Source organism: Heloderma suspectum, chromosome 1 (assembly GCF_057233095.1).
Source record: "Heloderma suspectum isolate Gila_16-S chromosome 1, 16-S_ref, whole genome shotgun sequence".
Classification (NCBI taxonomy): Eukaryota; Metazoa; Chordata; class Lepidosauria; order Squamata; family Helodermatidae; genus Heloderma; species Heloderma suspectum.
Window position 1 is genome coordinate 72,663,871 of NC_139458.1, and position 26,070 is coordinate 72,689,940.

At 45.1% G+C, this 26,070-nt stretch overlaps 2 protein-coding genes across 14 annotated transcripts in view; one reads left to right on the forward strand and one right to left on the reverse strand.

Moving 5' to 3' along the window:
• Positions 1–8,732, reverse strand: part of TMEM87A (transmembrane protein 87A) — a 39,101-nt gene extending 30,369 nt beyond the window's left edge. For all 8 annotated transcript variants that reach the window (XM_084846545.1, XM_084846566.1, XM_084846577.1 and 5 more), the window contains exons 1-6: positions 8,514–8,732; positions 5,126–5,186; positions 3,451–3,548; positions 2,321–2,437; positions 494–547; positions 361–411 (exon numbers count right to left, since the gene is read on the reverse strand). In XM_084846545.1, the coding sequence (XP_084702671.1) occupies positions 361–411; positions 494–547; positions 2,321–2,437; positions 3,451–3,548; positions 5,126–5,186; positions 8,514–8,678 (546 nt within the window). In that variant the 5' untranslated portion in view covers positions 8,679–8,732. The remainder of the gene's footprint in view (positions 1–360; positions 412–493; positions 548–2,320; positions 2,438–3,450; positions 3,549–5,125; positions 5,187–8,513) is intronic.
• Positions 8,733–10,236: 1,504 nt separating this feature from the next.
• Positions 10,237–26,070, forward strand: part of GANC (glucosidase alpha, neutral C) — a 58,626-nt gene continuing 42,792 nt past the window's right edge. Inside the window, exons 1-5 of one of the 6 annotated variants that reach the window (XR_014789502.1) lie at positions 10,291–10,388; positions 11,905–12,058; positions 19,200–19,344; positions 19,522–19,584; positions 23,596–23,704. Coding sequence is in view for 5 of the 6 variants with exons in the window: in XM_084846415.1 (XP_084702541.1) it covers positions 11,970–12,058; positions 19,522–19,584; positions 23,596–23,704 (261 nt within the window). In the remaining variant the exon portion in view is untranslated. Of the gene's footprint in view, positions 10,389–11,904; positions 12,059–12,674; positions 12,786–19,199; positions 19,345–19,521; positions 19,585–23,595; positions 23,705–26,070 lie in introns of all 6 variants that reach the window. The other 5 variants (XM_084846424.1, XM_084846433.1, XM_084846415.1 and 2 more) reach the window with 5 other exon arrangements.

Here is a 26,070-nt window from a genome sequence, read left to right on the forward strand (position 1 = left end):
AGGGGGAGCTGCCCCATAGCAGGGGGGAGGGGCAAGCCAATAACAGTATCACTTGCTCTACTAATCTCCCTTGGTTTCATACTGTATGGGCTGCAAAACTATGCACCAGAAAGATAAGTCTGCCCCTAGTGGCTGAAGATGTACTGCAGGCTTCCACCACAGAACACACTGGACACATTAAAATTAATTAATATTAATGAATATGTTTTAAAAAGAAAATTATCTTGAGGTGCATGCATGCAAAGTACACATGTCAAGTTTCAGGTGTCTAGGTTTCACAGTCTTGGCGGTGACAGATGGACAGACAGACAGACATCCTCTTTTATTATTACAGATATATATCACCTCTCTCGTACTTACAGGCTTCTCTGCTACTGTGGCATTGTTTGTTCCATTCTCTTGAGAAGAGAGCTTCAAAATAAAAGCAGGTTTGATCAAAACCTCAGAAGAATATTTTTAAAATGAAAAATCCCATGTACTAATAAAAAAATACCTCTTGTTTTCCGCCAGAGAGGGGTTCTGGATGAACAAATTCATTGTAGAAAATCTAATTAAAAAGTGAGAAATTCTTTATACATAGACACACACACACGGCATACCAACATAGCATTATATAATTTATTTGAGTAGCCCAGAAAACATGCACAAACATTGGATAACTAGAAGGTTGGATAAACAAAAGTGCTATTTAAATACGGTTACAATGATACAGGAGTACATGAGGATTCAGATAATCAGGAGTTTTAGATATAGACAGTGTTTTGGTTATACAAGTTGGGATGTCGCACTAGGATGGCAGTCCTACCTCCCAATACGCACTCACGGTCCATCAGGGGAAGCACTGCTAATAAATTAGGAATAAAAGAAGCATTTTGAACCATGGCTTCTAAGTGGGAGAATTCATTTCCTTAAGATCAAATCTCTTTACATAATTGATTTACACTTAAAACGATCACTGAAAGAACTGTGCTATGCAACAGTTACATTTTGTCAATCAACGGGTTTCAAACTGGGCACCATGAAACCCTGGGTTTAATGGAAAACAAACCAATGAGGAGGTCAGTAATGACAGACATCTTCCTCAAAAGAAAGATTGTCCACTCGTATTGATCCTTCCCTGCAGTCTGAAGCCACAAGTGAATGCTGGATGTGTTCAACGTCAAATGTTCAGTTCGTGTGTGGCAGTGGAGAAGCACAACATGAACTGAGTATGCACTGCAAAACAAGGATGGCCTATTGTCGGCCCATGAGATGCATCAACTTTTTCTCAACTCTTGCCATCCTTCCCTGCACTAGACTGGGAATATGAGGTGTGCCACTTCCAACCAGGTAGGCACCTCTCTCACTTTCTAATCACAGAGGCCTCTGGGGCAACATCTCAACTGGCAATAGGAGAGATATAACTTCCTCCCAGAGCCATGTCTTACTTTGCATGTCCGGTCCCCATCTCCTAACCCACAAATTAATGTCTTAAGTCAGGGCTGACTGCGTTCTTCACAGCCAATCTGCTGGAGGGAGGGATGAAGATGTCATGGCCAGGGGGGCGGTAGGAATGTAGCCCCTGGGATGCTTGGGACTGAAAACATCTTAGGCACAAGAAGTTGGCCACCCCTGTCCTGGAACATGCTACAGAATTTTCCATAATATGCTGGGAAAGATAGTGGGCTGCAGACAGGATCAACTGCAAGGAGCAGCTATGAGAATGAAGCTGAAGACAAGACAGTGCTGACAAATGCAAAGGAGCTAAGCATGTTTGGGGTTACTGGCAAAGTGACATATGCGATTATATTGTACCAAACAGTAGGTGACAACACAGGGAGGGTAGAGTGATTTGAACAGGAGGTTATAAGGCAGGTACAGACATAAACGAAAGGCAGGGCGGGGCCCAGGAAATAATTTGTAATGATTTTGCTGCATATCTAATATTTTATTTAGTTAGTTCTGGTTACAGATATTTTTATACTGTCCTTCAATAAAAAATGCTTAGGGCAGTAAAACTATTAAAATTCAAACAGATCCAAACAATCATGCAAACACAAATACTGGTCAAATGGCGCTTATAAATATGAAAGTCATATTTCACTCATATCCCAGTCCTACTTACAATCCCATTTCCAGGGAGCTCCTTTCCTTCAAAATGCCACAAGTTCTTGCTTTCCCTCAGCATTGCTGCTCAAAAGAACAGACTGGGATGAGCGGGGAGGGATATTATAGGCTTATGTATCCTTGGGCCCACCGACAAGGCTTAAGCTCCAACAGTCTCATCCCTTCCAGCCTCACTCTACCCAGTCGCAGGCTCTGCTCTGTGCCCATATAGTACCTGTGGTTTGAAGAGCTCAGTACAGTTGGGGAAGGAGAGAGAAGACATCGCGTAGTATCCTGACCAACCTGGGTGTTTTTTTCCAGTGTCCCCAAAATAATGATCAGCCTGTTCATCCTGTCAAGACACACATGACTTGATTTCACTGAGAGACCAATGGAAATAAAAGGTTAGTTCAGTAAGCAACTAGAAAAGGAGGTTTGGGAAGGAAACAAAATACTGCTTCTCACCCAAACCACCAATCCCCAGCCAACCACAAGGCTAAATGAAATATTTCCATTTCCCAGATACTACAGCATCAAAGGGATGAAGGAAAGTGGCAGCTATACTACCACAAGTAGTATAGCTACTGATTCTTTAACTCTATGAGAGAACAAGGAAGTCTCACGTGCAACTTCCACACAGAAGCTACCAAGGGCAACTGTCACCAGCTGCTTCATCAGCTGGGACTGAATCTCCCTCCCCTCACATTAAAATCATGTGCTGTGAGCAGAGGAATGGAGCCATACCATTACCATTGCTATTTTTACCAGCTGTAGCTATTCCATCAACTGGACTGGGCCTTTCCCATTCATAGCAGGCTAGACCAAATATAACCTTCTAAAAAGTATAGGAGAGGAAATCGGAAAATAGTTTTATTATTTTATATTTATTAGTTGCGTATTTGCAATCTCGAAATTTGGAGAGGGAGGTGAAATAAAGTAGAATGAAGTTTGGCTGCAAAAAAGGTTTATTTGGGGATAAGGGAATAAAAAACATTAACGAGAAAGTGTTAGCAAATGGAAAGAATGTCTTAGGGTGCAATCCTATGCAACTCCCAGCATTCCGCCCTTAATTATTTTGCCCCCATTTGTTCCTTCAAGCCACCCAAACTTAACACTTAGATTGTGAGCCAGCTGGGAACAGAGATGGATACTGATGAAATTGGTATAAGCCATCCCGAGCCTGCAGGGTATCAGTAAATAAATCGTGAGGCTTTGAGCCATGCTATGGTGGCTAGCCATCATGATCGACTACCACAGAAGCAGAGCTAATTGCCACTTGGGCTGGCAGCAGTTGCAACTCGTTGTAATCATGAAAATGACTGACAGAATGCCTGGCCAAAGTAGTTTTTAATTCTAATTTCTTACCCCAAAGTTGAAGACCTCATTGTAACAATCAGAATATCTCAAGTACCAGGTGACATTGTAAACTTGAGAAGGATCACATGCAGCTTCATCGCCATCGACTGAAAATATAAGAAAAATGTGTAAGAAATGTAGGAAATCTCATCTCCTGCTCTTTGTATTACTATTACTAAAATCAAAATGTTCCTGATAGCATCTCATCAACCCTACAGCAGTCAAAGATAAAGTGCCTAATGTAAACAAGAAAAGTAGTAGCAGGAAATGCAAGCTATGCGGGATGAATATGGAAAAGTTCCTTTATATCCTCAAAATAAAATAAAATTAAAATAATGCTTTTTAACCCTAAGTTTAGATCGAACATCCCATACTGTATCTCAACCTATGATAGATGATCACGTTGTTTGCACTAATTTAAAGTAACCCAACAGGCCAAGACTTCTTCAATACAACGGAGTGATCTGCTGGCACAAAAGACAACAGTCTGTCACAATTTGGAATCTCAGTTTTCTACATTGCAATGAGATAGGAAGACAAAACCTAGAAGGCATTGCTATATAACTAAGATCTTATCCCATGCAGTTGTGTCCCAAATTTCTATCCCCAGAGTATAATCTCACAAACAGGTCGTTAATGCTGAGAATACAACTCTCAGGACTAAACATAAAATGCCACAACTGAAGGCCACAGCAGAAAAACTGTTAAAATGAATGACATTCCTTGTGTTAAGTAATGGAAAGGGCATGTAAATGTGCTGACAGTGCATTGCTATGCTATTTTATATCTTGCCTTCTGCACCTTTTTTAAGTGGTTATCACAATGGCCTGGTTGAAAAAATCTATGACAAAGAATAAATGTAAGGCACTAATAACCATTTATTTTAAAACAATCAAGAATGCATACTGCCCTTTCAAAATAAAAAAAAATGTAAAGTAGGGATGGGTAATAAAAGGCTGAACACAGTTACACTTCCAGAATGGAAAACTGCATGGGCAATTTAACCAATCTATAAGAAGGGGGACAGGGATATATATGGCCCATGAAATTACACTGCCTACCCTTGCAACTAATTTTGGATAGCGCTTGGGAGCATTTCTTGCAAAACAGAACTGTACTCAGAAGAATCATCGATGAAACCATTCATAAAAAGCAATGGCAGTCCAATCCAATCATTATGAATACAAATGAAACATCAGGGCCCCAATCCAGTTAAACTTAGCAAGCTAGATCCTGCATTCTTTTCTGCAAATTGAAGAACTCATTCTGTTCATGGAGGGGACTCTGATCCAGTGGAGGCTTCCACTGGAGGAAGAGAAGGGGGAGACAATGTTCTCCAATTTCCCTCCCCTCTGGAGCCTTGAGGCAATCCTTCACACACTGTTCCAGAGGGTCCCCCAACTCTCTGGAGATTTTCACCTGAGCCCCAATCCAACTTTAGCTGTACTGGGGCTCAGAAAAACAATGTGATGATGTCCTTGTGAAGCCATATTAATTATAGCTCAATATTCTTAGCAGCTTAAAGAGGGTCGGGGACTGGTAAAAACAGTGGGAATAACATATTGACATGCTCTGCACTATTAAATATCTAAGTTGTTAAATCATAGTCCTAAAGACTGGGCTAACATAACTATTACTAAAGACTGCCATATTATACTACAAGCTAAAGTTTGAATGCACTTACACTTTAGGAAAATGGTAGTGTTGCTGAAGAGAATCTTCCCAAAGTTAAAAAATGTCTTCCCCTATACAATAAAAAATAATTAAAAAAACAGCAGCTAAATATGGAAATCTATCAAATATTAGTAACCATTTACTTCAGGGGTGTTGAACCTCAGGCCACATACCAAATACAGCCTGCCTGAGGTCCAGATCCAGCCCGCTGGGGTTCCCCATAAGGCCATGCCATTCTCCCTGGCCCCACCTCCTTTCCCCCAATCACCAATTGTTTGGTGGTCTCCTGGCTCATGCACATTTTTTCCCCCTTCTAAAGGGCTGAAATGCCTCTTCTAAGGCTTAAGTTACTGGCAGTAAGGGCTTTACGCTAAAATATGCTGGTATTTTGGGTCCACTGCTTTGCTCCTCCCTCTCCAGTGGAATGCAGCTCCCAACAGCATTTTTGAAACTGAAGTCAAGCTGAAAGAGCTTCAACACCCCTGATTTACATACTGTTGTTTACTTAGCGATAACACTAAGTAAATAAGTATATAAAATCCCCCCAAGAATTTCAAGTAATTATTTTTAAAGTGTGAGCTAAAGTACTCCTGTGTACACATTATAGTTGTACTCTTATATGTTGTTGTTGCACTCTCAGATAAGGAAAATACTGAAGCTGCAGTCCTATGTATAGTTGCCTGGACACATGCATGTACATCACTTGATTACTCAACACTTGACTAAACTAACTCCACAGAGAATCACTGTATCTGAAGTGATGGTTACTTTATTTTTTTTAATTTATACCTTATGTCCCAACCAGGATCCTGTGGTATTTTATCTGTCATGAATGACTTATTTACACATGCAAGTCACCATCTAATGCTGCAGTCATCAAGTGATGAACATGCACATGTGAAAAATCCCTAAGTACAGAGTTATATATTCTGAGTGAACATTTTTGCTTATGAAACATGCAGGCTTCAGTTTTAATATTCAAATTTCATCTCAGCCATGAACTCATTGGGTGCCTGAAACTAACCTTTCAACCACAAACATCATCTGTCATATGGAAATAATAATACAGCTGCAACACTGAGATAATGTATATACTGGCTGGGGAAATTCAGGGAACTGTAGGATTTTTTTCTGTCTAAACATGCATACGATTGCATCCTATGCACAGTAATATGACACTAAGTCCCTCTGAACAGTGAGACTTACTTCTGAGTAAACGTGTGGACGATTGCACTGAATTATGTATTATATTTTTATTTTGTAAACCGCCCTGTAATCAATTTTGATGAAGGCTGGTATACAAATATTTGAAGGGTGGTATAAAACAGTTAATTAATTAATGTATTATTAATATAGCATTGCTCTGCCTAAAAAGTAGCTTGCACACTGGAGGGCTATAGACATCCACTTACCCAGTGGTAAGTTTTCAGTATGCCCATAATCGGACGGTAAACCATTCACCTTTGAACATCCTGACAAGTGGTAAAGAGAATTCTGCCACACAACCCTGACCAAATATCTCAAGAAACAGTAGGGTGGTACAATTCTTCTCAGGGACTGTCAGATCACTACAGATGACTGACTTACTGTGTGGTAAAATGGTAATCTGTACTCACCCTATTTCACATGATAAAGGGTGATGTTTTAACATCAGTGTGACACAATTCATTGAACTTGTAAAAATACACCCATGTCAGTGTTTTTCATTTGTCTGTGGGTTGTACACAATGTTTAGACCTACTGAGAATAGATCCACTGAAATGAATGGGATTTAAGTCAGACTAACATTGGATACAACCCTATGTGTGTACTTGCCTTAAATGTGGCTCAAGGTAGTAAACTTTGCACACTGGGCTACAGCATTGTCTGAACTAGGAATGGGCAGTATCCTAGTAGATACTACCACTAACATAAATTATGTACTAACATAAGCAACCCCTAGCACAATGCCAATAGCATTTGCTAGCACAACAGATTTTTGCCCATCACACCAGCAAACACTATTGGTGTGCACTACAGGTTGCTTACTCTAGCACAATGTAATTTACATTAGCAGTATTGTTGAATTAGATACTGCCCACTGTTGCTTCATATCAAGACAGCTCTAATACATACACAATGTACATCTGACCTTCTCTGGGAATCTTTGGAGATGCAATACTACCATGTCAAAAACTGCACCTGATTGAAGTTGTGATAATTTTGTTGGTTACACATACACAGACATGTGGAGTTAGTTTGGTGCAGTTGTTAGTGTTGGACTAGGCCATGAAGGTTCAAATATCAGACAAGAAGCTCACTCAGTGATCTTGGGCCAGTCAACCATTTCTCAACCTAACCTACGTCAGAGTTGATATGAGGATAAAATGTGGGGAGGAAGAAGAAACATCTTTGCTACCCTGAGTTCCTCAGAGGAAGGATGAGATATAAATGAAATAAATATAAAATAGACAGAAATCCTACAACTAGTACTTCTTTACTACAGACAGAGCCTGCCACAACGTTTTCCCTTCCCTTGATATTCATTTCCCCATCCATCATGCACTCTGGCTGCAAAAGGCAAGGCTCTGGATTTTGTTACCAACAGCCAGGGAAGATAATTATTTTGAAGGTTTCCCTGTCTTCTTATGGGAGAAGTCTAACACTAGAGGAGTTCATGCAAGATTGTAGCAGCAGCTTCTGTCAGCAGGGCAAAAGTAGCTACTGTGACTTTCCGTGAACAAATCCCAGGCGTAGGGGGGGAAGAAATGATTGATGAAGTGGTGAGGAAAATGCACTCTACAGAGGCTAAGGGCCTGCTTTTCCATGTTATTACTTCACATGCACTGTCAATGTGGGGGGAACCTTCCCCAAGCTGGTGCCCTCCAGATGCGCTAGCCTACAACTCCCATAATAGGAATTGTAGTCCAACAGATCTGGAGGGCACCTGGTTGAGGAAGGCTCAATTGTAGAGCATGACGAACAGGTTACAGAAGCTAAGCGCCGGATTAAATTAGGCTGAGGCAGTCCAAAATCAAGCTAAGGAAGCGGAAGAAAACCTCGCCCGGGTGTGTAAAACAGCAAAGGGCGCTCTCCTCCTCCTCCTCCTCCTCCTCCTCCCGCAGCACTGACGGCGCCCCTAAGTTGCGGCACCACAGCAAGAAAGAACCAGCCCAGCAAGGCCCCCTCGATGCTGCGGGAGCAACCCGGACACCGCGCAGGAAGCTCCGGGTTTGTGGTCACACAAGAGCAGCTTGTTGACGCGAGGCAGCCGAGTCGCCGGGCGGGAGCCAACCTTCGCCTCAGACCTCACCCCACCCAAGGGCAGCCGATCGCCTGCAGGGCCCCACGCCACCTCCCGCGGGCATCCGCCCACATGCCCGCTTAACAGGGCGCAGCTGCCCGCCCTGCTCGCTCACCACGGGCACCGGCAGCCGCCACTTGGAGAGCGGCCCAGCCTCGGCCGGGCCCGGCGGCCACACACACAGGAGCTGCAGGAGGAGCAGCAGCACGGTCGACCCTGAGCGGAGCCGCCGCCGCCACGGCTGAAGCATCCCGCGGATCGACGCGACGCCCACCGCCATCCCGCCGCGGCGAAAGTGTCAAGCGACGAGGAGGCGCTCCAGAGCTCTCGGCCCGCCCCTTCCGCTCCCGGGCCTGGCAGGTTCAGAGCGGAGGCCGGGTGATGGGGCGCCACCGGATTGGTTCGGGCGACACCAGGGGGCGGGGAGCGCTGCTCCTCCGTGGGCTTGGGCCGCCAGGCGTCAGCGTGGAAGCGTGAGGCGAGAGGCGCGGCGTCCCTGCGACCGGCGGAGGCTGGCGGCCCCCATTTCGGTGGGGCCGCAAATCCATTCTGGGCTTCAGTCAGAACTCTAAAGGAGCCACCCAAGGTGCTGAGCCCTATCCCCCAAACTAGGTCCAGCACCTTTGGAGTGCTGACTGAATGAACCCGGAATGAAAGCACGGCCCCACCGACATCGGAGCCGCCAGCCTCCGCTGACCGCGACCATGTTTCGGAGGGGCTTGCTGCAGACTCGTGACGTTCCGCAACACCGTGTTTCCGGTGGGCTTCTTGTGCCACGGGGTCGGGGTCGGTAAAGGCACAAGACAAATGAACGATCCGTTTCCACGAGAGTCTCGCGACTGGCGAGTCCCCTGCACGACGTTGGACAAAGACCACCAATATTTCAATGCCATTTTAATACAGATCGCACAAGTCTGCCCATTGTTTAGGATCTCGCACAAGTCAAGTTCCCAAATCATGCTGCCTGGGGGTGATGGGTGTTGTAGTCCGAGACATCTGGGGGGCTCCTGGTTCGGGAAGGCTCGTGCACAATGGCTACGCGGCAGATAGTTTTGCATTTTTATTTCTGTGGTGCCTGGACAGCCACAATTAGGAGAGACCCGAGGAAGAATTGAATCCTACAGCTGCTTTGTTTTTGTTTTCAAATCCGTTATATAATAGAATCATAGAGGTTTAAGGGTTGCCAGTTTAACAGGTAGATAATAATCTGTTAAAAAAAAAGAGATTTCTTTGTCTCCCTACAGCAGCTACAGATCTATTTTGTAAACAGTCTGATAAACATCCATATTTGATGTTCACGTTCTGACAAAAGTCAACAAGACAACATTTTTGAGGCTTGCTAGATCAAAAGAAGATGGCTAACCAGACAATATTTTACTGGCCCAGCAAGTAATGCTGTATCCTTTCAGGAACGCAGAACCGAGGTCTGAAAAGCCGTTAAACTCCAAATTCTGTCAGGCTCGACCTCCCTGTCTCCTCCTCCCCCCTTCCACGCGGGCTCCAGCCTTACCTCTCCCCCGTCACCCAACCCAGTTCTGCCTAACGCTATTAACATTTTCAGAATTTGGAAACTCGGGCAGTTCTAGAAAACTGGTTTGAACTGGAGCCGGGATTAAGTACAAATACAATGCAAAAACAGCTGCTGATCCACGCATGGCGAAATATACATGCCCTGTACTTATTTTAAATAAGCTTAAAATGTATCTATTTAACATGGGAGTTGTAGCCCAAGCCATCAGAGAGGCGCCGGGGTGGGGAAGTCAGCTCGGCACGATCTTGCTAAGGGAAGCGGTGCGCAGCACCGTCAGAAACAGAAAATCCATTTCCCAGCATGCCACGAGAGAAAGTGAAATCAATGTTCTCCATTGGCTGGGGGCTTCTCTCTTAGTTTCACTGTCCGTAGTGAAGCGAGCAGAGCGACCGACACCTGCACTGATCGGGGACTTCGGGAGGAGACGGCCATGGAAGCAAGCAGCCTGGAAGAAATCAGGTAAACACATGCGATTCTGCAGTAGCGGGCACCATCAGACGAGGCTTTTATCGTGCACTCGTGGTGGGTCACTCACGGAAGTTTGCGGGTCCTTTTCATGACGTCACCAACCTCCAGGGCGCATCGGGAGGTATTTCCCCATTATTCCATGTCAAGGAGATCCAGAGATAATGCGCTAATAAAATAGCCTGGATTTTCTTTACTGTGTGCAAACAGCCACTAGATGGCCCTGTTTCATTGAGGTCTATGGAACATTGAAAATGAGAAACTTTCCTGCTCAGCAGGCAAGTAGTCCCCAGGCTTCTTCACACAGAGCTTTTATCCTGCTATTGAGATGGCTCTCTCTCGGCAGTTCTCAGGCTCTTTAGATGACACGTTACCCTCCAAGGTGTCTCCCGCCATTTTCCCCAGCCTATCCCATGTTTTCCCCAAACACACAAAAAATGGTATTTTTTCCAGCCCACGGAACAGGAGTGCCGTGACCTCCCCGTGAAATTCTCCAATAGCGGAAGAAACCAGCTGTGGGCATTTGTTTTCAGTTGTTGGGGGTGCGGTCAGGATGATGAAAGCATTGAGAAGGGGCTGCGGGGTGTGTCCTGAGCGGTCCGAAAGAGACCAGGCAGGAGGGCTTGTGCTGTCTCCCTTCCTTGCAAAGAGGGGAGGGCACAGGGTTTGAGGACAACTCCTGCCTCTGCTCAAGTCTTACTGAGGAAGGAAAGATATGAGCCTGACCCTCCCCCCCCCAACTCCCCTTTGCTTCAAGGTGACCCCCCTGCCAAACTGCCCAAATCCTGGCTGCAGGGCACTGCCCACTTGGCAACAGCAGCGCCTGATGGTGCCAAAGAAGTGCATTGCTCTCAGACCACGTGTCTGCCATGTAATGCTTGAGCACATTTCTTGATTGGAGGGAGAAGAGGGTAAAATGCCTCCCTGCAATGAAGGGAGACAGATCTGATCTGCCACCCCACCGAGCTCAGAATCAACGTCCTCTGTTGATTCAGAGCACCCCATTAAGTTCAGTGGGGCTTACTCCCAAGTAGGTGTGCCGAGGGTTGCAGACTTAGATCATGTCAGTCCCCATCCACCAGTAAGCTGGAAGGCGAGGGAAAGGAGGAGGAACCAGGGAGGAATTATCGCTACACCAGAGCGGCATCACCACCCCCCATGAGAAGGAAAGAATCGAAAAATAACGCGAAGGGGGCAGCCATCTAAAGAGAACTACCCAGTCCTGCAATGATACCAGATGGAGAAAGAACCGGCAGTGATGTGGAATTCTCTGGCCGTGTGATGGAGCTGCCACCACCCCCAGTCTGGGAGTCCGCTGTAAATGTGGAAAGGCACCACAACGGAAGGACTGTGGGGTTTTTCTTTAATGTAGAGATGCATATCTTGCAAACTTAAGTTGAGAGGTATAGCACAGTGCATGCTTCTAAGAAGAAGGAAAGATCACTTTTGTTTATTTATTGCTTCCCCCACCCCCGCACCTTTATGTTACCTTGTTTTCTGATTCATGCAGATAGTTAACAGTGGGCACATGCAGAGCTGGTAACTCCATATTTAGAAGGGACCTCTATGAATTAAATGTTTACAGCAATTAATATGGGGTGTTTTAAATCGAAGAACTTGTGGAAAGGAAGTGAGAGAAACAGCTTAAAGCTCCAGTGTCCAAGGTAAATGATGCAATTTCTTACACTAAAATCTTGTTATCTATAGCAGGGGATCTGGATAACAGACAATGGAACATTCATGGAATGAAAAAATATGGAGAGAATTACAGTGCAGTTAGCTATGAATGCAATCCACACACCATCTACCTTTGAGTCAGTGAAGAATTCCTAACAAAACCAGCTAGTATCAAAAATATACTACATGAGCTTTCAAGTTACACAGGACTCTTCTTCAGGGTCTATGTTGATAAAACTGGGTAGGGAGAATGGATTTATCAAAGTGTGACTATATGTTAGCCTAGCCTAGGAGTGGACAGAAAGTAGACTACCCTCTTCCTGCCAGTTGACCACTGCCCATTTTCCAGTGGAGGAACTCATTTTTGCAAAACAATGTTGGATGAGGTGAACCAGCAAGCCCTTTCTTGGTCCTTAAGCAAGAATGTAAGCTCGAAATCACTTTAACACAGATTAATGCTGCTTTAATTGCTTAGAAATCCTGAGTTTTTGCTTTGTTAGTTTATTGCTGGACCGTGGGTATTCTAGTGTTTTAAAAAAAAGTAGATCATGCAGTACTGAATTCAGCCCACCCATAGTCTACAGGATCTTTTTCTGTTTTTAGTAAGATGGAAGACAAGGCTACATGCTAGGATTTCCAGGTATACAAAGGTCTCCTGGACAAAGCCGTAATGGCGAAGATGCACTTCAAAAATGTAAAAAAGGAAGAAAGCCAGTAGGTGTCTAGCTTACTCTGTATTATTTAATTGACTCTGGGTTTTGTTCAACCAATATGGCTACTAAGATTGTGATTTATTCCGGAATAGTATTCATAAATAGGAACTACTCCCAAGTTATTCTGGCAAAGTACAGAACTACCATTTCTATGGAAGTTCACTTTTAAAAGACTGATTCTTCTTATAAAATATTATCCTTACTGTGGGGTCCATTGATATCATACATGCATACTGTGACCAGGGAACATTGTTGTTGTTTATTAGTTCAGTCGCTTCCGACTCTTCGTGATTTCATGGACCAGCCCACACCAGAGCTTCCTGTCAGCCATTGCCACCCGCAGCTCCCCCAAGGTCGAGTCCGTCACCTCCAGAATATCATCCATCCATCTTGCCCTTGGTCGGCCCCTTTTCCTTTTGCCTTCCACTTTCCCTAGCATCAGCATCTTCTCCAGGGTATCCTGTCTTCTCATGATGTGGCCAAAGTACTTCAGTTTTGCCTTAAATATCATTCCCTCAAGTGAGCAGTCTGGCTTTATCTCCTGGAGTATGGACTGGTTTGATCTTCTTGCAGTCCAAGGCACCCTCAGAATTTTCCTCCAACGCCACAGTTCAAAAGCATCTATCCCCCTTCGCTCAGCCTTCCTTATGGTCCAGCTCTCGCAGCCATAGGTTACTACGGGGAATACCATTGCTTTCATAGAATCATAGGATAGTAGGGTTGGAAGGGGCCTACAAGGCCATCGAGTCCAACCCCCTGCTCAATGCAGGAATCCAAGTCAGAGCATCCCTGACAGATGGCTGTCCAGCCTCGCCTTGAACGCTTTCAGTGTGGGAGAGCCCACCATCTCCCTGTCTCCTAGGTAATTGGTTCCATTGTCATATTGCTGTAACAGTCAGGAATTTTTTCCTGATGTTCAGCCGGAACCTGGCTTCCTGTCACTTGAGCCCATTATTCCGTGTCCTGCACTCTGGGATGATCAAGAAGAGATCCTGGCCTTCTTCTCTGTGACAACCTTTCAAGTACTTGAAGAGTGCTATCCTATCTCCCCTCAGTCTTCTCTTCTCAAGGCTAAACATGCCCAGTTCTTTCAGTCTCTCTTCATAGGGCTTTGTTTCCAGTCCCCTGATCATCTTTGTTGCCCTCCTCTGAACCCTCTCCAGTTTGTCTGCATCCTTCTTCAAGTGTGGTGCCCAGAACTGGACACAGTACTGCAGATGAGGCCTAACCAGTGCTGAGTAGAGGGGAACTAGTACTTCCCGGGATTTGGAAGCGATGCTTCTATGAATGCAGCCCAAAAGAGCATTGGCCTTTTTTGCAGCCACATCACATTGTTGGCTCATATTCAGCTTGTGATCGACAACAATTCCAAGATCCTTCTTGCTTGTAGTGTGGTTGAGCCACGTATCCCCCATCTTGTAACTGTGCATTTGGTTTCTTTTTCCTAGGTGCAGAACTGTCAGGGTGGACACTGAGCCCATAGAATCCCAGAGTAGTTCTGATTCTGAGGAAGAGGAGCCGCTCCTGGGGGAGGAGCGTGCTCATCCTTCCCAGGGCCAACAGCTGACAGAGATTCCTCCCACCGGCATTCCTAGCATAGATAGCAGTCCCAGGAGTGACAGAGCGTGGGAAGCAGACTTGCTGGATGTGTGACGCTGACGCAGGGAGCGGCGCCAAATGGAGGGCGCAGAAAGGAGGCATAGTGCCCGGTTGGCGCGCAAACAACAGTTGCGCCCAGAGGATCCAAGGGAAAAGGGGAGGGACTCTCCCTAGCCCATAAGTTCAGAGTCTGCCAGTGATTCTCTTTCAAACGGGGACCAACTGTTCCAACGTAGGGCATAGGTACTCTGCTGCTCATATCTAGTTGCTAACAGTAGAGTTGTTAAGTTGTAAAAGAGGAATAAAGCTTTGAATAGAATCCTTTTGTCTGTGTCTGGACTTGGCTACTGGATTAGATTGAGAGAGGCCTCCAAGGAGCCCTTGACAAGAACTTGGCATTTATCCCTATTAAATGTCATTCTGTTGTTTTCTGCCCAGCACTCCAGTCTATCCAGATCACTTTGAATTTTGTTTCTGTCGTCCAAAGTATTAGCTATCCCACCCAATTTTGTGTCATCTGCAAATTTTATCAGCATTCCTCCTACACCTCCTCCTCCAAGTCATAAAAATGTTGAAGAGCACTGGGCCCAGTGCAGTACCCCACTCGTTACCTCTCCCCAGTTTGAGAAGGTCCCATTGATAAGCACTCTTTGAGTCCGATTTTGTAGCCAACTGTGGATCCACCGGATCGTTGTTTCATCTAGCCCACTTTGAGCTAGTTTGCTTATCAGGATATCATGGGGCACTTTGTCGAAAGCTTTGCTGAAGTCGAGGTATATGATGTCTACAGCATTCCCACGGTCCGCAAGGGAGGTTACTTCATCAAAAAATGAGATCAGATTCGTCTGGCAGGACTTGTTTTTGACAAATCCATGTTGGCTTTGAGTAATCACTGCATTGTTTTCAAGGTGCTTCCAGATGGATTGCTTTATCATCTGCTCCAGAATTTTCCCAGAGATTGATGTCAGACTGATTGGTCTGTAGTTCCCAGGTTCCTCCTTTTTACCCTTTTTGAAGATAGGGACAACATTAGCCCTCCTCCAGTCATCTGGCACTTCCCCCGTCCTCCATGATTTCTCAAAGAGAATAGACAGCGGTTCTGAGAGTTCTTCTGCCAATTCCTTTATTACTCTAGGATGCAGTTCATTTGGCCCTGGAGATTTGAACTCATTCAAAGTAATGAGATGTTCCTTGACCATATGCCTGTCGATCTCAAGCTGCAATCCTGCCCCTTCAGCCTGTACTTCGCCTTTGCCAGGGGGGGTCATAGACCCTCTTTTGGGAGAAGACTGAGCCAAAGTAGGAATTGAGCACCTCTGCCTTTTCTTTGTTGTCTGTTATCGTTTTGCCATCCTTATTTAATAGCTGAACAACCATTTCTTCCCTCTGCCTTTTACTATGCACGTAGCTGAAGAAAGCCTTTTTGTTGTTTTTAGCATCCCTCACTAACCTCAGCTCGTTCTCAGCTTTAGCCTTCCTGACGCCATCCCTGCAATTCTGTGCTACCTGCCTGTACTCTTCCTTTGTAGCTTGGCCTTCTTTCCACTTCCTATATGTGTCCTTTTTTGTTTTCAGGTAATCCCTAAGCAATTGTTTGTAATTGTGCCCTGAGAATTTCCTTTTTTAAAAGCTCCCACCCATCTTGGACTCCTTTTCTCGTTAGCGTCGCTTGCCATGGGACCTTACTGATCATTGTTCTGAGTTTATTAAAATCAGCTTTCCTCAAATCCAGGGTACGCATTTGACTACATTCAGCCTTTGCTTCCCTTAGAACCAAGAACTCAAGTACAACATGGTCACTTTCCCCCAGAGTTCCTGTAACTGCTACTTTATCCACTAAGTCATCTCTGTTGGTTACGATTAAGTCAAGGATAGCCGATCCTCTAGTTCCTTCCTCTACTTTCTGTAGGAGGAAGTTATCCACCACACAAGTCAGGAATTTCCTGGAGGGGCTCCCAACAAATATCGGGGAAATTTGTCTCCCAACAAATATCGGGGAAATTGAAGTCCCCCATTACTACTACATCGTGCTTCCTTAAAACATTGGCTATTTGCTTTTCAAAAGTTTCATCCTCATCTTCTTCTTGATTGGGTGGCCAGTAGTAGACTCCAACCACCAGGTTCCTTTTATTCTTTGCTCCATTTATTTTGATCCAGATGCTCTCGATGGGGCTACCAAGCTCATCCTCCTGTATTTCTGTGCTTTAACTATGCGGACCTTTGTTGTCAGTGTGATGTCTCTGCTCTTAACTATTTTATCAAGATTTGTCATTGCCCGCCTCCCAAGAAGTAAACGTCTTCTGATTTCCTGGCTGCAGTCAGCATCTGCAGTAATCTTTGCACCTAGAAATACAAAGTCTGTCACTGCCTCCACGTTTTCTCCCTCTATTTGCCAGTGATCAATCAAGCTGGTTGCCATAATCTTGGTTTTTTTGAGGTTTCACTGCAACCCAGCTTTTGCACTTTCTTCTTTCACCTTCCTCATAAGGTTCCTCAGCTCCTCCTCACTTTCAGCCATCAAAGTGGTATTATCTGCATATTTGAGATTGTTAATGTTTCTTCCAGCGATTTTAACTCCAGCCTTGGCTTCATCAAGCCCAGCACGTCGCATGATGTGTTCTGCGTACAGGTTGACTAGGTAGGGTGAGAGTATACAACCCTGCCGTACTCCTTTCCCAATCTTAAACCAGTCCGTTGTTCTGTGGTCTGTTCTTACCATTGCTACTTGGTCATTATATAGATTCCTCAGGAGGCAGACAAGATGACTTGGTATCCCCATACCACCAAGAACTTGCCACAATTTGTTATGATCCACACATTCAAAGGCTTTAGAATAGTCAATAAAACAGAAATAGATGTTTTTCTGAAACTCCCTGGCTTTTTCCATTATCCAGCGAATACTGGCAATTTGGTCTCTAGTTCCTCTGCCTTTTCTAAACCCAGCTTGTATATCTGGCAATTCTCGTTCCATGAATTGCTGGAGTCTACCTTGCAAGATCTTGAGCATTACCTTACTGGCATGTGAAATAAGTGCCACTGTTCAATAGTTTGAACATTCTTTAGTGTTTCCTTTTCCCTTTTATGGGGATATAAGTTGATTTTTTCCAATCTGTTGGCCATTCTTGTGTTTTCCAAATTTGCTGGCATATGGCATGCATCACCTTGACAGCATCATCTTGCAAGATTTTAAACAGTTCAGCTGGGATACTGTCATCTCCTGCTGCCTTGTTATTAGCAATGCTTCTTAAGGCCCATTCAACCTCACTCTTCAGGATGTCTGGCTCTAGCTCACTGACCACACCGTCAAATCTATCCCCAATATTACTATCCTTCCAATACAGATCTTCCATATATTCTTGCCACCTTTTCTTGATCTCTTCTGCTTCTGTTAGGTCCTTGCCATCTTTGTTTTTGATCATACCCATTTTTGCCTGGAATTTACCTCCGCTGTTTCTAATTTTCTGGAAGAGGTCTCTTGTCCTTCCTATTCTATTATCTTCTTCCACTTCCGCACATTGCTTGTTTAAAAATAATTCCTTATCTCTTCTGGCTAACCTCTGGAATTTTGCATTTAATTGGGCATATCTCCCCCTATCACTGTTGCCTTTTGCTTTCCTTCTTTCTCAGGCTACTTCCAGTGTCTCAGCAGACAGCCATCTTGCCTTCTTGGTTTTCTTTTTCTTTGGGACGTTTTTTGTTGCCACCTCCTGAACAATGTCGCGAACTTCTGTCCATAGTTCTTCCGGGACCCTATCTACTAAATCTAGTCCCTTAAATCTATTCTTCACCTCCACTGCATATTCATTAGGAATATTAGTGAGCTCATATCTAACTGATCTGTGAGTCTTCCCTATTCTCTTTAGTCGGATTCTAAATTGTGCAATAAGAAGTTCGTGATCTGAACTACTGTCATCTCCAGGTCTTGTTTTTACCGACTGTATAGATGTCCACCACCTTTGGCTACAAAGGTTGTAGTCAATCTGATTTCGGTGTCAACCATCTGGTGAAGTCCATGTATAAAGTCGTCTCTTAGGTTGTTGGAAGAGAGTGTTTGTTATGCACAGTGAGTTGTCTTGGCAAAATTCTATCAGCCTATGTCCCGCTTCATTTTGCTCTCCCAGACCATGCTTGCCTGTAATTCCAGGTGTCATTTGACTATCCACCTTAGCATTCCAGTCTCCTGTAATGAAAATAACATCTCTTTTTTGGCGTATTATCCAGTAGGTACTGCAGATCCTCATAGAACTGATCTACTTCTGCTTCTTCAGCATCTGTGGTTGGGGCGTATATTTGGATCACTGTGATGTTGAATGGCTTACCCTGAATTCGAATTGAGATCATTTTATCGTTTTTTGGATTGTATCCAAGCACTGCTTTAGCCACTTTATTATTAATTATGAAGGCTACTCTATTTTTTCTGTGGTCCTCTTGTCCACAGTAGTAGATCTGGTGGTCATCTGATGTGAAGTGGCCCATTCCAGTCCATTTCAGTTCACTGACACCCAAAATGTCTATATTTAATCCTGACATCTCCCCAATAACCACATCCAATTTGCCCTGTCTCATAGATCTTACATTCAAGGTTCCTATGGTGTATTGATCTTTAGAACATCGGATTCATCGTTCACCACCAGCACCGTTGGCTGCTAGCCATCCTTTTGGCTTTGAGCTAGCTGCTTCATCACATCTGGGGCTAGTTGAACTTATCCTCTGTTCCTCCCGAGTAGCATTTTGACCATCTTCCGACCTGGGAGTCCCGTCTTCTGATGGTATACCGACATATCTCTGGTTGTACTGATCCATTTCGTTTCCACAGCAAGAATACTGGGGTGGGTTGCCGTTACCTTCCCCAGGGATCGTATTAGGCTGACCTCTCTGCAATGTCCTTCCTGTCTTGGATGTCCCTTCACGGTTTAGCTCATGACGTCATTGAGGTGCTCAAGCTCCAGCACCACGACAAGGTAACGATCTCCTTTGCTGGAGAGGAAACATTAATTAGAAGCTATTCTCACACAACCCACCTTTTATAATGGACAAAATGAATTTTGAATACATAGGTGTTTTCTCATTAGGAGCATAAAGGGGGATATGTATTTGATTTCTCATTAGGAGTTTAAATTATACTTTCTTTTATCCAGTGTCCAAGATGAGGCTGTGAACATAAGCAAATTTAAAACATGCAAACAAATTGCTTTCTACAGGTAAGTGATATGAATGTTTATTATGCATCATGTCATCGGGTTGGATTCTGTGGTGTTGTAGGCCCCTTCCAACCCTACTATTCTATGATTCTGTGTCACACGATCACTGTGCTAACATAACATTGCAGCCTGTAGCACTGCAAGAGCAGAGGCCCACAGTATTGCACCAGTACATCTGCTTCTCTCAAGGCCAAATTTGCATTGGGAGGAAATCCCAATGGATGCTTCCCTTGAAATGTAAATAGCAACTTCCAAGAGAGTTTTTTTGTCAGGACCCTGGCAAGAAGAGAAAGGGCTGGCTTGCACAACACACCTAACCGGGCTCACCCTGGGTTGTTTAACCCACAATGAGCAACAGTGTATGCTGGGTGTGTGCAGCCGCCATTATGAATATGCAACCCCTAATGGGGTTGCTGAGTGTTGTCCAAACCTGGCTACTGTGGGTTATTTGAGGATTAAACAACCGTCACATAACCCTACTACAAACCGTGGGTTTTGCAAGGGTTGTTTAACCCTCGCATAACTCATGGTGGCCAGGTTCAGACCACACGCACTGCAGCTCACTGCACTGTTAAGCAACCCATGGTGAGCCCGATGTGTTATGCCAACCAGGTCAAAGAGTTAAGACTTTCCCAATGATCCTGAGACTGCTCAGACTTTCCTGGGGCCTCTGTATACATAACATCCAACCAACCACCTCCCCAAATACGCATGTTAGTTGCATCCATGCAATTATCTTCATGTCTGCTTTGGCCCTCTTACCAACTCGTGAACTGATATCCTTGTCAGATGGTAGCAATCCACAATCCCACAAAGCTGGCAAATAGAGACAAGATGCTGAATGAGAAAAATTCATCTAGGCGCTAAACTCTTTTCAACTTCCTTGTATTCTGTCACAGGAAAATGCCTCTCCAGTGAGTTGTGTCTTGCAGAAAGCCCAGAAGTAGCCTTTTCTAAAGGGAGAAGCTCTTTCTAAGCCTGCCTGCCCAATAGTCTCTTCTGCTACAAAAGCCTGTAAAGATCAGTTTCAGGACTGACCACATTAACACTAGTTCCCCTCCTGAAATGCATGACTTCACAGTCTTCCAGTAGAAAGTCAGTTGTCTGCTGAACTGCCACAGCAGGAGAAGCTTGATCCTGGGCAGAGAAATCCTAAACTGGACTGGGGCAGAGCAACGAGGCAGAAGGTGGATGGGGCGGGTGGTGGGGAGGAAGGTTTCATTGGGATTTTCAGCCCAGCAGATGGATACATGTTATTTATTTATTTATTCATTCATTCATTCATTCATTTAATTTCTATACTCCCAATAGCCGAAGCTCTCTGGTAGAGATGTACAAAAATCACTTACCTTTCACGGATTATGTTTATGGTTGGGGGGGAGGCGTTGCATCCCTCCCCCCGGAATCCTTGCCGGGGGGGAGGCGCTCCGTTCCTCCCACCCCGGAATCCTGGCCAGCCAGCTGTGCTCCGCAGAGATTTTGCGGAGCCGCCGGCCGGCTCCGCCAGCAGCCGGACATCCAGCCGCTGGCTAGCAGGGACGCAAATGGCGGCGGCCGTAGCCGCCGCCGTTTGCGTCCCTGCAGTCAGCCGTGATAGGCTACATAAATGTTTACGTAGCCTATCACGGCTGACTTAAAAAAAAAACAAAAAAATGCGCATATGCAAATGGCGGCGGCCACGGCCGCCGCCATTTGCGTTCCTTATTTTGGCACATCTTAGTCTACGTAAACACAAAAATTAAAACCAAACAACACGCAATAAAACAATTATAGAACATTAAAACCGCAATATAACAATACAACCACAATAAAACCTAGCAGCAGTGCAGGACTTTAAAATACAGATCTTTAAAACAGCAAAGCTAAAAGTTTAGAAAACTAAAATGCTAAAATGCCTGGGAAAATAAAAAGGTCTTCACCTGGCGCCAAAAGGAATACAATGTAGGTGCCAGGCGAACCTCACTAGGGAGCACATTCCAGAGTCGGGGTGCCACAGCAGAAAAAGCCCTCCTCCTAGTAGCCACCCGCCTCACTTCCTTTGGCAGGGGCTCACAGAGAAGGGCTGCTGCTGATGATCTTAAGGTCCAGGCAGGCACATATGGGAGGAGGTGATCCTTCAGATAACCTGGCCCCAAGCCGTTAAGGGCTTTAAATGTTAATACCAGCACTTTGAATCGGGCCCTGAAATGGACTGGCAGCCAGTGCAGCTGGAAAAGTACTGGCGTAATATGAGCTCGCAGGCCAGTCCCTATTAACAATCTTGCTGCCCTATTTTGGACCAGTTGAAGTTTCCAGACCATTTTCAAAGGCAGCCCCACGTATAACGCATTGCAGTAATCCAGACGAGAAGTTATCAGAGCATGGATAACTGTAGCTAGGCTATCTCTGTCCAGATAAGGGCGTAGTTGGTATACCAGCCTAAGCTGATAAAAAGTGCTCTGTGCCACTGAGTTCACCTGTGCCTCAAGTGACAGTTCTGGATCCAAGAGCACCCCCAAACTACGAACGTGATCCTTTAGGGGGAGTGCAACCCCCTCCAGAACAGGTTGAATATCACCTAGCCGGGCAGATGAACCACCCACTAACAGTATCTCCGTCTTGCCTGGATTGAGTTTCAGTTTATTGGCCCTCATCCAGTCCATTACCGTGCCCAGGCACTGATTCAGAACAGCCACTGCCTCACCTGGTTTTGATGAGAAAGAGAGGTAGAGTTGGGTGTCATCCGCATATTGATGGCACCTCAGCCCACACCTCCGGATAACCTCCCCCAGTGGTTTCATGTAGATGTTAAACAGCATAGGGGATAAAATAGAGCCCTGTGGAACCCCATGGCACAATTGCCATGGCACACAGCAATAATCCCCCAGCACCACCTTCTGGAATCGGCCATCCAAGTAGGAGTGGAACCACCGTAGTGCAGTGCCTCCAACTCCCAACCCATACAACCTATCCAGAAGGATACCATGGTCGATGGTATCGAAAGCCACTGAGAGGTCCGGAAGAATCAACAGGGTCACACTCCCCCATCCCTCTCCCAGCAGAGGTAATCCCACAGGGCAACCAAGGCAGTTTCCGTTCCAAAACCAGGCCTGAAGCCCGAATGAAATGGATCTAGGTGATCCCTTTCATTCAACAGTGCCTGGAGCTGTCCTATAACCACCCGCTCAAGCACCTTGCCCAGGAAGAGGATGTTGGCCACTGGCCTATAATTGTTAACATCCTCTGGGTCCAGGTTAGGCTTTTTCAGGAGTGGTCTAATTACCGCCTCTTTTAAAGTAGCAGGCACCACTCCCTCTCTCAAGGAGGAATTTACAACCTCCTGGACCCATTTAACATTCTTCCCCCCATTGGCAGCAATGTGTGTGTGTGTGGGGGGGGGAATAGCTGTGCCAGCTCCATAGCTGGTGTAGCTGATGGGTTCAGGTTGAGCCTGTCTGGGGAATGGGGCTCCTCAACCCAGGGACTGCCCCCTGCTACCCTGCCAGGAGAACCTCCAGCAGCAGCTTTCCACCTGCCTGGGCACAGCAAAGACCCCCCCCCCATCTTCCAGCAGCGCTCCTCTCCCATCAGCCTCTCAAGCACAGCATCATCACCCCCTCCAGCCATCCACATCAGAAGATTAGGATTGCACTCTTTGACACTAGCAGTAATTCCAGAAGTAAAGTAATGGTAAGAACACACCATGAAAGAGTAAAAAAAAAATGGGAATAAAATTGGATTTCTAAAAGGAGCTAAGCTGTGTTCTCCTGAGTAAAGACAATGAATTGAATCATATTTTCTATGTTTAAGTCAAGAAAAGAAAACATAATTTGAAAATCACAAAGCAGATCATTTATTCCACACAGCACTTTTTAACACAGTTCTGAAATCATGTAAATTTGGAATGCAATCCTGTCCTTTTGGTATCAATAGGATCTAAGTAGCCATTGTAAGCAGGATTGCATCCTTGATCATGATACAGGTAGTTATAGAGGAAAATTGATCAAGTGTGTCTTTTCCTTTGTGTGTCAGGCGACAGAAGCGTTTGTGTCCTGGGATGCCCTTGCACCGTGCCTTGCTAGACACAGTGGAATTATCCGACGACAATGTCAAATTCCAAATTATCAATGAAGAGCACAAGGTGGGGATATACTCTGAATGTAATTGATCAAGACAAGGAATGTGCAGTTTACCATACAAGAATTAATCTACCATCTTAGGGTGCAGTCCTATCTGGATGCCCGTCAGCCTCCAAACTCAGAGGCTGATGGGCATCCTATGCAGAGCGGGAGACACATGGAGGCGATTGTCACCTCTGCACTTCTTGTGCTCTGCATTTTTGCTAGATGGTCATTCTTGTCTGTCTAGCTAGGGGGAGGGGGAGGGAAGGAGGCTGAGAAAGGCTGGGTATAGTTTGTAGCTCCACTTCCCCAGGGCCCACCCCTCCCCACCCACAGAACCACCCCCTTCCCCTCCTCTCCAAGGTTGATTTTGCAAGCTCAGAGAAGCAGTGGTTCTCTGTGCTGGCAGCAAGGGGGAGAGGGCAGGAACCTCGGACTCCTGGGTCCAGGGTCAGAGCACTGACTCCAGCCTCAGATTCAGGAGTCTGAACTATCCTATGGCCCCAAGGACACTGCCTATGCATGCTTAGACAGGAAAAAGTCCTACAGCTCCCAACATGGCTGGTTGGGGAATGCTGGCAGTTGTAGGACGTTTTTCTGTCTAAACATGCATAGGATTGCACTCTAAATCTAGGAAAATATTTTAGATACTATTAGATCTTGATATATTAGTTAATATTTATATGCTTTCAGACCCCTGCATGACCGGGGAACAGTGGCCTGCTGATACACGTCTCCTTTGTATTATGATTATTATTACCTTATTACCTAAGGCTTTCCTTTCACAGCTTACTAACTTTACCCTGAGCTCCTCTGAAGCAATGTATTTATTTTATTTATTAAATCAATTTGTATCCTACCCTTCTAAATTTTATGCCACTTAATTTGATAAAAATATAAAAATATTTGTAATAAAAATGGCTCAGACTGAAGTACTCTGACATAATTATTTTATAAATAAGTTTGAACAGGGCCTGTTACAGAGGAACATTCCTAAACATGGTTAGGAGATTGGGATCATCCTGCAGGTCCACATGCAACTTCCCTCTCCCCACTGACACATTAATTCCCCTCCTTCCCTTTTTGGAGCTAATCATAGTGCAGCATAACATCTGCAGCACTATTAATGCTAACCATGGGTAGCTGAAAACAGTTTGAAACCATGGTTAGAAGTTGATTTGCAATCTCTGGTTTGATCTAACCATGATGAACTAATATCAGTGCAGGCCTAATGATGTATGGGGCTGTTCTAATGTAACGGCAGCAAATCATGAGTTAATTAACCCAATATTTGCTGTAGTGCATGCCAAGCACGTTCTGGAGCCTTCTGGAATATTCAACCCCCGATTGGGCTGATCAGGGGTTGCTACATCTCGTCTGAACCTGAACACTATAGCTTAATCATGGGTTAAACAACCCACAGTTAACCTAGCTACTAATTTTGGTTGCTTAACTCATGATTAACCTATGTCTGTGTTTGGATGTCATGGAGCAAGGCCTGACTGGGGACTGAATATTCAAAATGGCCACAGAATGCACCCAGCATTTGCTGCCATTATGTGTGGACCGGGTCACTGTGTTTAGCACTGAAAAGCAAATGAAGCAGGGAATTTATTCATAAGAGGGTCAGGGATGAAAGGAGCAAATTCATGGGGTACCCCTGATCTCCGACTATCGTTAGGAAATTGGTAATGTTCTGTCTGCACAACCCTGATGGTGATCCATTGATATAAGTGAGAATCTTGCCACAGACGTTTGTAGGAAGTGGATTATATCCACTGTGAGATGTAGAGTGCACTAAGAATTAAAGCTATGCAGCACAATGCTATACAAGTCTATTCAGAAGTAAATCCCACTGAGTTCAGTGATGCGTATTCCCAGGTATGAGTTTAGGATTGCAGTCTTAATTTCTTAATCAGAGTGAGGTATCATTTAATTAAAGCATTGCCCAATTTAAAAGGCAATCTCCACCTTGACACCACTGCTAACATAAATTACATTGCGTTTGCATAGGCAGCCTCTAGCACAACAGCAAAAGTGTTGGCTGGTGGAATGGGTTTCCCCAGAAAAGCTGTCACACCAGCAAACGCTATTGACGTTGCACTGGAACAGGGGTGGGCAGCAAGTAGCTCTCCAGATGTTTTAGGTTTCCAATTCCCGGAGGCCCCTGCCAGCCTGGCCAATGATCAGGAATGCTGGGAATTGAAGTCCCAAACATCTGGAGAGTTACTTTCTGCCCCTCCTCCTGCACTACACATTGCTTGTTGTTGTTGTTGTTGTTCAGTCGTTCAGTCGTGTCCGACTCTTCGTGACCTCATGGACCATAGCACGCCAGGCCTTCCTGTCCTGCTCTCTCCCGGAGCGTGCTCAAGTTCATATTCATTGC